This window comes from Gekko japonicus, unplaced genomic scaffold, assembly GCF_001447785.1.
Source record: "Gekko japonicus isolate JY-2015 unplaced genomic scaffold, Gekko_japonicus_V1.1 scaffold1175, whole genome shotgun sequence".
NCBI lineage: Eukaryota > Metazoa > Chordata > Lepidosauria > Squamata > Gekkonidae > Gekko > Gekko japonicus.
The window spans coordinates 346,722-358,728 of NW_015163123.1; the positions used below are offsets into that span (position 1 = coordinate 346,722).

Consider the following 12,007-nt stretch of genomic DNA (forward strand, 5'->3'; position numbering starts at 1 on the left):
ACACCGGAAAGACCTGCCTTATGAAAGCCTTATTAAACATCAACCAGAACACAAAGGAGATTGTGAATATTCTCCTTTCCTTTGCCGAGGAAACCCGAATTTTGGACAGACTTATTAATGCGGCGTATACAGAAGAGGCGTACAGAGGTATTGTTGGGCTTATTAAGGCCTTCAGAGTGTTGCGATAAAGGGCATTTTCTCTCCCAAAGCAATTAAATCGGAGTGGGGAGGAGGGAAGGGCAGATCAAGGTACACAGAGGCCCAGAGGATGTTCCCAAATTTAAACACCTGAAATTAAAAAACAAATTACCAGGAGTTTGAGATCTCTGCAATGGAGGAAGGCAGGGCTATTTTGGGGCAGGAACGCACAGGAAAGGAGTTCCGGCTGGCTTCAGAGTTGGCCACGCCCACTATAGCCAAAACCTGCATGCATGGCTACAGAGGGAAGGCCTGGACAGCGACCCCCTGGCGACTCCGAGGTGGGCAGGCCAGGGGGGCCCTAGAAGGATCGGGGAGGCATTTAAATGCCTCCCCATGCCTTACCTGGCCTGTCCAAGGGCCGGCTGGCTGCGGGGTGCCCGGGCAATTCCCTTCTCTTCAAGGGAGAGCTTGCCTGGGCAAGCCAAGGGAAGGCATGGGGCCTAATATGCTAATGAGCTGTGCTGTTGGGTGTGGCCTAATATGCTAATTAATTTCTCCTGTTGGGTGTGGCCTAATATGCTAATGAGTTCCTGCTGGGCTTTTTCTACAAAAAAAGCCCTGGAGGAAGTTATTTTGGCAATATGAGCACAAGAACATCTGACGAGCCCTGCTGGATCAGACCAAAGTGACTTCATCCTGTTTCCACAAATTAATTATGTGTTGCATAAAGAAAAGGGCTGCCAGTCTCCAGGTGACGCCTGGAGATCTCCAGATGACCAAGATAAATTCTCATGAAGAAAATGGCTGCTTTAGTAGTCAGACTCTAGGGCAGGGGTGTCGAACTCATTTGTTATGAGGGCCGGATCTGGCATAAATGAGACCTTGTTGGGCCGGGCCATGTGTGTCATAAAAGGTAATGCCAGGTAGCGGAGATATAAACGTTATAAAGGACACAAACACAAAGGGTTTTTTTTAACGTAAAATAAAAACATACATAAAACATTAGCACTCTTACAATATTTTCTTTATTTAACAGTGTCTGATAACTGACACGGCTTGCTCTGAATCATTGCATCAAAATGTCTGTGCTGTTGCAATCTTGAGTATGCTGTTCAGGTGTGTACCTGTAAGCTGCAAACCTATGATGACACAGCAGCAGAACTGGAAGAAGAAGCAGAAGACAGCCGGTTCCACTGCGGGCCTGATCAAAGCCCTCAGGTGGCCTGATCTGGCCCCCGGGCCACATGTTTGACACCCCTGATCTATGGCATTATACCCTACTGAAGGCCCACCCCCAAACAGGGACATTACCGGGCGACGTCTCAGATGAAATGACATCACCTGGAATTGATGTAATTGCATCAGGGACATCGGGAGGTCGATCCTGTAGTTTTTCGGCAAAATCTATGGTTTTGAAGTGGTAGCTGGAGTTCTCCTGGGATTTCAACTGATCTCCAGGTGACAGAGATCACGCCAGGAGAAAATGGCTTCCTTTGGAGGGTGGGCTCGATGGCATTATACCTCACTGAGGTCCCTCTCCTGCCCAAACACCACCCTCTCAAGGCTCCATTCTCGATGTCTCCAGGTATAAGTAGGTTTGTATATCCTGCTTTTCTCTACCTTAAGGGGTCTAAAAGCAGCTGACAGTCACCTTCCCTTCCTCATAAGAACATAAGAACATAAGAGATGCCAATGTTGGATCAGGCCAAAGGCCCATCCAGTCCAACACTCTGTATCCCACAGTGGCCAGAAATACCAGGTGCCATCAGGAGGTCCAGCAGTGGGGCCAGGACATTAGAAGCCCTCCCACTGTTGACCCCCCCCCAAGCACCAAGATGACAGAGCATCACTTGCCCCAGAGTCCCTATCTATACCTTGTGGCTAATAGCCACTGATGGACCTCTGCTCCATATGCTTATCTAATTCCCTTTTGAAGCCGTCCATGCTTGTAGCTGCCACCACTTCCTGTGGCAGTGAATTCCAAGTGTTAATCACTCTTTGGGTGAAGAAGTACTTCCTTTTATCCGTTCTAACCCGACCGCTCAGCAATTTCATGGAGTGCCCACGGGTTCTTGTATTGTGAGAAAGGGAGAAAAGTACCTCTTTCTCTACCTGCTCTTTCCCATGCATAATCTTATAAACCTCGATCATGTCACCCCTCAGTCGTCTTTTCTCCAAGCTAAAGAGCCCTAAGCGCTTTAACCTTTCCTCATAGGGAAAGTGTTCCAACCCTTTTATCATTCGAGTTGCTCTTTTCTGCACTTTTTCCAAAGCTATAATATCCTTTTTAAGGTGTGGTGACCAGAATTGCACACAGTATTCCAGATGAGGTCGCACCATTGATTTATATAGCGGCATTATGATATTGGCTGATCTGTTTACAATACCCTTCCTAATAATCCCCAGCATAGCATTGGCCTTCTTTATTGCAGTCACACACTGTCTCGACATTTTCAGTGAGTTATCTACTACAACTCCAAGATCTCTCTCTTGATCTGTCTCTGCCAGTTCAGACCCCATCAACGTGTATTTATAGTTAGGATTTTTGGCTCCAATGTGCATCACCTTGCACTTGGCCACATTGAACCCCATTTGCCATGTTGACGCCCACTTGCCCATCTTTGACAGATCCCTTTGGAGTGCCTCACAATCCTCACTGGTTTTCACCACCCTGAACAACTTTGTATCATCCGCAAATTTAGCCACTTCACTGCTTACTCCCAACTCCAAATCATTAATGAACAAGTTAAAAAGCAGTGGACCAAGTACTGATCCCTGTGGTACCCCACTGCTTACACCCCTCCACTGGGAGAACTGCCCATTTATACTCACTCTCTGTTTTCTATTAATTAGCCAGTTTTTGATCCATAAAAGGACTTGTCCTTTTATCCCATGATTTTTGAGCTTACTTATGAGCCTTTGATGAGGAACTTTATCAAAAGCTTTCTGGAAGTCAAGGTAAATAATATCTATTGGATCCCCCTTGTCCACATGTTTGTTCACCCCCTCAAAGAACACTAATAGGTTAGTGAGACAAGATCTTCCCTTACAGAACCCATGTTGAGTCTGCCTCAATAGGTTTTGTTCATCTATGTGCCTACTAATTCTTTCCTTAATAATGGTTTCCACCAATTTACCCGGTATCGACGTCAGACTGACTGGCCTGTAATTTCCCGGATCTCCTCTGGAACCGTTTTTAAAGATGGGAGTGACATTAGCTACCTTCCAGTCCTCAGGAATGGAGGCTGATTTTAAGGAGAGATTACATATTTTTGTCAGGAGATCCACAAGTTCACAACTGAGTTCTTTCAGAACTCTCGGATGTATGCCATCTGGGCCTGGTGATTTATCAGTTTTTAAGTTGTCTATCAGTTTTCCCTCAACAGGCTCCTTGTGTGAGGTAGGTGGGGCTGAGAGAGTTCTGAGAGAACTGGGACTGGCCCAAGGTCACCCAGCTGGCTTCATGTGGGGACTCTAACCTGGTCCTCTGGATTAGAGTCCACCACTCTTAACCACTACATTGCCCTGGATATTTCCCAACCCAGAGCTGGCAACCTTAAGGAAGTTGACTAGCAAGTGTCAAGGACTTCTGCTATAGCCTTGTTAATAGAACATAAATATCCTAGTGTTGGATTTATTTGGTTAAGTTAGCAGAGTGCTCAAGGCTTACAACACAGCAAAGCCTTCTGGAGTGCACATGCTATGGAAACAAATTTACACACAGAGCCCTTTATAATTGCAAGCTAATACGAGTCCTTTTATTTAAGGAACTCCATTCTAGATAGGATAGAGGAGAGATAGGTTCTTAATCTATCTAACTAGCTAAGGTGGATGGAGATACAGGAGCATGCCCTGTTCTCATGTTGCCAAGATGAAGAAATCCAGCTAAGTGTGGAGAGGAGGTGTGAGGACAGAAGGCAGTTTTCCATAAGAGTAGCAATCTACACACCAAAGGGATAGCACCAGAGAGAGAAGGGAAGGATGTTTAGTGTCCTAGCGTATCTCTCTCTCTTACTCCCTGGTAGTCTTCCTCTGAATGTTGAGGCTAAGAGACAGCGCAAAGCCCTTCACTTCCGACCCCAAGTAGGTGGTGAAGATTTTGGACTGTTATTTGGTTTGCCACCCAAATATTTTTCTTTCTGTGAACCATAAAAAGGGATTTTTTCTTTTCCCCCCGGGTAGGGCAGACAGCATTAAACATCGCTATTGAGAGGAGGCAGTTCGACATTACCCAGATCCTGATTGAGAAGGGAGCTGACGTGAACGCCCATGCCCAGGGGGTCTTCTTCAACCCGAAACGGGAGCACGAAGGTTTTTACTTTGGTAAGTGCAGTAACTGATTAGTCTGGAGGCTATGGAAATGGGGAGACGCTCAGTGCTGCTAGAGGGACAGTTGCCAACTCCAGGTTGGGAAATACCTGGAGTTTTGGGGGGGTGGAACCTGAGGAGGGCAGGGACTTCAGTGGGATATAATGCCATAGCCACCACCTTCCAAAGAAGAAGAAGAGTTGGATTTACACCCCGCCCTTCACTCGGAGTCGCAGAGCGGCTTACAATCTCCCTCCCTTCCCCTCCCCACAACAGACACCCTGTGAGGGAGGTGGGGCTGAGAGAGCTCTTTCGACAACTGCCCTTGAGAGAACAGCTCTGAGAGAACTTGGGACTGACCCAAGGTCACCCAGCTGGCTGCATGTGAAGGAGCGGGGAATCAAAACGTGGTTTTCCTGATTAGAGTCTGCCGCTCCTAGCCACTACACCAAACTGGCTCTCAGTAGCTATTTTCTCCAGGTGACCTGATCTCTGTCGCCCGAACATCAGTTGTAATTCCAGGAGATCTCCAGCCATCAGCTGGAGGTTGGCAAACCTATGGGTAGCAGTCGGGGCAAAAAGGGAGTCGGGGTGTGAAGACGAGGAAGAGAAAGGAGCCACGACTGGGAAAGGAGGGTGGCTACATAGCAGGTCCGACTTACGGGACATTTGGGGAAAGGAAAGGAAATCAAGGAAAAGTCTACTTTAAAAAAATCCTACTGTCCAGTCATGGGAGATTGTTTCTTTAGGCGAAACCCCGCTGGCGTTAGCTGCCTGCACCAACCAGCCGGACATCGTTCAGCTGCTGATGGACAACGGCAAGACAGACATCACGTCCCAGGATTCGAGAGGGAACAATATATTGCATGCCTTGGTGACGGTGGCGGAGGATTCTAAAATGCAAAACGACTTTGTGCGGACGATGTATGACACCATTCTCTTGAAGAGCAAAAGCCGAGCCTTGGAGATGATGAAGAATAAGGATGGGCTGACCCCTTTGCAGCTGGCTGCGAAAACAGGAAAGCTGGAGGTAAAACTCGCTCCAAAGGAAGGAGGGGGAGAGGGCAGGCCGCTCCGGAGGGCTGGACGACGCTAGATTCGCGTGGAGGCTGGGAAGCCATTTTGGATTTTGGAGGAAGACCGGTGAGGAGGGCCCCAGCCGGCCTCCCTTCCTAGGTGGGATTGCCCGTCCCATTTCTAAAGTGGGACTTTGAACAGGTGGAAGAACAGGTGGAAGAACAATCAGGGCTTTCCTCCTAACTCCCAGAAACGTCTAGAACTTGGGGAGCTCTGACTCTCAAAGGTTCCTACCCTGAACATCTTCTGGGTCTCAGAGGTGCTACTGGACTCCAGTCTAACTGTTCTGGAACTCAGTTTGTCAAGCCTAGGTGGACACATGTGTTGTATGACCTGTGAATTGTTAGGTGAATCAGAATAATATAGGGTGGGGCCAGGGGATCCCCCAATTTCGCGGGGCCCATCTGTCGCCGACCAGCTGGTCAGCAGGAGAAACCCCACCCCCAAACAGCAGCATCCCACGAGGATGCCGCTGACGCAATGACATAACCAGTAGTGACGTCATCACACTGGGGCTGTCACGCAGCGACACTCTAGCATTCGAGGGAGGGGAAACTCTATGGTTACAGAAGAGTTTTTGCCCCAAATGCTAGAGTGTCACTGTGTGACAGCCCTCACGTGATGATGTAAGTACCAGTGACATCATCGCACCGCATGTGCAGAGAAATCCCAACGAGGAGCCGGGAGCCCCCTGCCACAGGTAAGAAGAGACCTGGCAACTGGAGAACCGGGGGGGGGGGTTGTAGAAAAAGCCCAGCAGGAACTCATTAGCATAATAGGTCACACCCAACAGCAGAAACTCATTAGCATATTAGGCCACAACCCTGACAGCACAGCTCATTAGCATATTAGGCCACAACCCCATGTTACCAGAAATGTGGTCATCCAGCCACACCCACCTTTTGCTCCTTATTCTGTTTACCTTGTCTGTTGTCAAAACCCAGGACCGTTTTTTTGTAGCAGGAACTCCTTTGCATGTTAGGCCACACACCCCTGATGTAGCCAATCCTAATGAGTTCCTGCTGTTGGGTGTGGCCTATTATGCTAATGAGTTTCTGCTGGGTGTGGCCAACTCAGGAGCCAGCCGGAGCTCCGTTCCTGTGCGTTCCTGCCCAAAAATAGCCCTGTCTAGAACGATGTTTTTCCCCAAAAAAAGGTTTTGTTGGCTTTTAATGACACGACTTGTAGGATTGCCGAGTTCCAAGCGGTGCAAACCAGAGAGCGGGATCACAGGATGGAGGCAGAAAGGAAACAAACAGCCACTGTGAGGTCTTGTGCCACAAAAGGTACACGAACGGATTTGATGGGCGTTACTAGGAGATGTGACCAGAGTGGTTGCCAAAGAGATTAATATTGTACTCCAACGCTACCCACTTTGATAAAGTTGTACACGAAACGAGATGTGATATTCAGGGTTCGTTGGTGTTGATGGCGTTCGAATTGCTTCCAGTGAACTGAATTCTGGAAAAAGAATTTTCAATTCTGTGGGTCCGTTCAGACAGCTCTTTAGATCCGCGCAAGGCACGATGGCCTCACGGATCTAAAGGTAATGTCCAGACACAAACATCTGGGAAATGTCCCTCTTCCGTGGGGATCCCGTTTTGCCGTGCTTCAGAGCCGTACTTAAAAGATAGCACTTTAAATCTGGGGGGTTTTGTTACCTGCGGGACAACTGTGGACTTTCACCCGTCTGATCGTTCCACCAGTGCGCAATCCTCCCGTTGGGGTGGTTTAACATCAGACCATCCCGAGCGGGCACCATTTAAAAAAATCTCTACACATGCGCGGATCAACAAGGATGCGCTGTCACATCTATGCGCATGCGCAGAAAGTTTTCTTTTAAAAACCCCACCATGCGCCTCCTTCAACAAGGTTGCGCTGTGACGCCTATGTGCATGCGCAATTATTTTTTTTTAAACCCCACCGTGCACGCCTCCTTCAGTGGACGCTGTCTAGACAATCCACAACGGAGGCAGCGCGCTGTAAGGTGATTCACCAGGGGAATGTCTGGTCGTGCTACAATGAATTAAAAAGATCGGGATCAAATTCAGACTGCCATAATGGCAGGATTAGCTGCTCATCTGAACGCACCCCGTGAAGACTTTTTTCTTGGCACAATGCCTCACGGTTGTTTGTTTCCTTTCAAGCTCCAGGCGGTGGCTGAGGTTCTCCCAGAATTCCAACTGAACTCCAGACTACGGAGGCCACAGCCCCTGGGGGGAAATGGCGGCTGGGGAGGGTGGTCTGTAGGGGGTCACACCCTTGCTGAGCTCCCCTCCCCTCCTCAGACCCCCACCTTCCCCAGGCTCCACCCCCAGATCTCCAGGAATTTCCAAACCCTAAGCTGGCGACCCTTGTTTTGATCCTGAGTTTTCAAAACATTTTCAGGTGGGGAGAATCAGTGGTCTGGGCAATGCTCCCTCTGAGCTGTGGAGTCTTGTGAGCAAAAATTCTATTTTGTGAGCTAGTGGCATTAAAGTTGTGAGCAAGTGATTTGGCTGCTGCATAAATTGGTTTGCTCTGGAGTGGTCGTTCCTGAGCTAAGGCAAAAAAATGTGTGAGCCGGAGGCAAAAAACTGTGAGCTAGCTCACACTAACTCAGCTTAGAGGGAACACTGGTCTTGGGCAATGCTCCCTCTGAGCTGTGGAGTCCTGTGAGCCAAAATTCTACTTGGTGAGAAAGTTGTGAGCGAGCAATTTGGCTCCTGCATGAATTAGTTTGCTCTAGAGCCACATCCTTCCTGAGCGAAGGCAAAAATGTGTGAGCCGGAGGCTAAAGAACTGTGAGCTAGCTCACACTAACTCAGCTTAGAGGGAACACTGGTCTGGAGGAAGGAGCACAGATAACCCAAAGATTGGCTGACAAAATCCCGTTTTGATTTCCTGTGAAGGGCCAACAGTCTTAATTTCCAAATTGTGTATGCTCAAAATTAAATGGCGCCTCCCCTCCCCAAACAGCCATAGCGTTCTTCCCATGCTTATTGTCTTTTGTAGTACTCACAATAATTGTGGCAATGTTTGGGGGACAGGCTGTGGCTTGCTGGCAGAGCATCTGCTTGGAAGGCAGAAGGTCCCAGGTTCAATCCCCAGTATCTCCAGTTAAACATCAGGTAGTAGGTGATTGGAAAGACCTCAACCTGAGACCCTAGAAAGCAGCTACCAGTCTGAGTAGACAATACTGACAATTTAGGGAGGGCCATTGGCAGAGCATCTGCTTGGCATGTGGAAGGTCCCGGGTTCAATCCCCAGCATCTTCAGTTAAGGATCAGGCAATCCCCAGTATCTCCAGTTAAACATCAGGCAGTAGGTGATTGGAAAGACCTCAACCTGAGACCCTAGAAAGCAGCTACCAGTCTGAGTAGACAATACTGACAATTTAGGGAGGGGCCATGGCTCAGTGGCAGAGCATCTGCTTGGCAGGCAGAAGGTCCCAGGTTCAATCCCCAGCATCTTCACTTAAGGATCAGGCAGTAGGTGATGGGAAAGCCTCTGCCAGTCTGAGTGGGCAATACTGGCTGTGATGGACTGAGGGTCTAATAAGGCAGCTTCCTGTGTTCGTGTTTATGCATGTGCAAGAGTGCAAAGGGTGCATTTGTGTATGCCTGTGAGCAGGGGTCATTTCGTAGAAAAAGAGGTGCAGGAGCTCATTAGCATATGCCACACCCCCTGACATCACCGGAAGTGTGTCAGAAGGCAACACCCACCGCTCAGGCTCCACTGGACTGTTTTGGATTGCTAGCTATGGGGGGGGGAACATGAAGATCTGTCCTCACAGAGGAGGGAGAGCTTGTACCTGAATAAAACTTGGTCTTAAAGGTGTTTTGGACCAGGGAGCGGGGGGGGGGCTCTGCAACTTACCTGGCTGCTTCTTGCTCTGACTGAGGGCTGCTGGGAACAGGGGGTGGGGCTTGTTGCATTGCCCGCCCCCTGGGCTCTTTACTGCCGGAGCTCCGCTCCTGTGCGCTCCTGCAGGAAATGACCCCTGCCTGTGAGGAAGAATTCACATTGATTATTCATGGCCCCGGTCACTTGGAGAATTTGCCGTGCAAAAGGCACGAATGTCAGGCGGATTTTCAGGGCGCGATCACACCACAACATCTGGGAAGCGTAGCGCACCCGTGGCCAACCCGTGGCGTTCTGCCAAAGATGTGGAGTTAAAAAGTACCAAGGAAAGTGCACTAGTATCCGGAAAATGCTCGGCACAGGCGGGTGTCTGATCGCGGGAACGCTAGTATCCCTTGGCATTCGGCGCCCGTCCATGTCCCGTCGCAAACCGGATGTTTTTCGTAAGCGCATGTGCACAAACACGAAACTGAAAGCAGTGTTGCTCCACGGAACTGTGCATGCGCACAAACACGAAACGCTTGTGTGATCGCGCCGCGCCGCTTCTTTGCCACGCTGCAGCATCGCCGTGTGATTGCCAGCTAACAGCCGAAGCACAGAGACTCGGGGGACCGTGTGATCGGGCTACCGCACTTTATTTTGCTCCGGGGCGAACAGCCATGCCTCCCCTCCGCATTATCTGGCCCGTGTGACCGGGGCCCATGTGTGTTATCAGCACAGAAGGAGAGAGAGAGAGAGAGAGAGAGAGAGATGCCCTTTCCCCCCAAGCAAATAGGATGTTACTGGTGTACTTACAGGGCTTGATTTCTTGTCTTTCGTTCTGAAATTTTTTCCCATATCTTTGGGGTGATCGCGGATCCGGAATATTGTATTTGCCGTTGTTTAGGGGGGAAATCGTTGGGAGCTAGCTGTTCAGGCGTCCGTTGCCATCCGTTCCGATGCCACGCCCCCCCCTTCCACCCACACAAAGGGATTTATGCTTCTGGGGCTTGGGCTCCTGTTTTGCTGTTTTCCTCTACTCTATGCCAAAATCAGGCTGGGATTTTGCTTGTGCCATGATCGCTGTCTTGTTCATTTAGATACTGAAATACATCCTGGCCAGGGAAATCAAGGAGAAAGCCCACCGAAGCCTTTCCCGGAAGTTCACAGACTGGGCTTACGGTCCTGTCCAGTCCTCCCTCTACGACTTGACAGAGTTGGACACCACCTCCGCCAACTCTGTCCTGGATATCATTGTGTACAACACCAACATTGGGGTAAGTCCTCTTCGTGCCCTCTGGACAAACGGCATCATTGCAGGAACGGCAGAAAAGAGCCCAGGAGCGCCTTGAAGACTAACAAAATTTGTGGCAGGGGAGGAGCTTTCGTGAGTCACGGCTCACTTCTGGAGAAGTGAGCCATGATTCACGAAAGCTCCTCCCCTGCAACAAATTTTGTTAGCCTTTAAGGAGCTATTGGCCTCTTGCTCTTTTCTGCTGCTACGGACAAACGAACACGGCTGCCCATCTTGATCGATCTCCATGGCAGGAACAGAATGTTAAAGAAAGTTGATTCCTCTGAAACGTGGTGTTGGAGCAGGCCCTTAGCCAGGATTTTTTAAGTCGGGGGGCATATATCTGGCCCGTGTGACCGGGGCCCATGTGTGTTATCAGCACAGAAGGAGAGAGAGAGAGAGATACCCTTCCCCCCCCCAAGCAAATAGGATGTTACTGGTGTACTTACAGGGCTGGATTTCTTGTCTTTCGTTCTGAAATTTTCCCCCATATCTTTGGGGTGATTGCGGATCCAGAATATTGTATTTGCTGTTGTTTAGGGGGGAAATCGTTGGGAGCTAGCTGTTCTGGCGTCCGTTGCCATCTGTTCCCCCCCTTTCCACCCATGCGAAGGGATTTATGCTTCTGGGTCTTGGGCTCCTGTTTTGCTGTTTTCCTCTACTCTCTGCCAAAATCAGGCTGGGATTTTGCTTGTGCCCTGATGGCTGTCTTGTTCATTTAGATACTGAAATACATCCTGGCCAGGGAAATCAAGGAGAAAGCCCACCGAAGCCTTTCCCGGAAGTTCACAGACTGGGCTTACGGTCCTGTCCAGTCCTCCCTCTACGACTTGACAGAGTTGGACACCACCTCCGCCAACTCTGTCCTGGATATCATTGTGTACAACACCAACATTGGGGTAAGTCCTCTTCGTGCCCTCTGGACAAACGGCATCATTGCAGGAACGGCAGAAAAGAGCCCAGGAGCGCCTTGAAGACTAACAAAATTTGTGGCAGGGGAGGAGCTTTCGTGACTCACGGCTCACTTCTGGAGAAGTGAGCCATGATTCACGAAAGCTCCTCCCCTGCAACAAATTTTGTTAGCCTTTAAGGAGCTATTGGCCTCTTGCTCTTTTCTGCTGCTACGGACAAACGAACACGGCTGCCCATCTTGATCGATCTCCATGGCAGGAACAAAATGTTAAAGAAAGTTGATTCCTCTGAAACGTGGTGTTGGAGCAGGCCCTTAGCCAGGATTTTTTAAGTCGGGGGGCATTTAAATTTCTTAGGGGGCACTGGCTAATCGAATTAAAGGAATCCCCGGCTCCTTCCCCACACCTGCCACTGCTGGGGGGCCATGGGCTAGATGGGGAGTCAGGGGGGCTT

At 49.5% G+C, this 12,007-nt stretch overlaps 1 protein-coding gene across 1 annotated transcript in view; it reads left to right on the forward strand.

Annotated features, from left to right (window-relative positions):
- Positions 1–12,007, forward strand: part of TRPV3 (transient receptor potential cation channel, subfamily V, member 3) — a 66,241-nt gene that overhangs the window by 32,433 nt on the left and 21,801 nt on the right. Inside the window, exons 9-12 of the mRNA XM_015406876.1 lie at positions 3–147; positions 4,324–4,464; positions 5,199–5,479; positions 10,449–10,625. Coding sequence (XP_015262362.1) covers positions 3–147; positions 4,324–4,464; positions 5,199–5,479; positions 10,449–10,625 — 744 coding nt within the window. The remainder of the gene's footprint in view (positions 1–2; positions 148–4,323; positions 4,465–5,198; positions 5,480–10,448; positions 10,626–12,007) is intronic.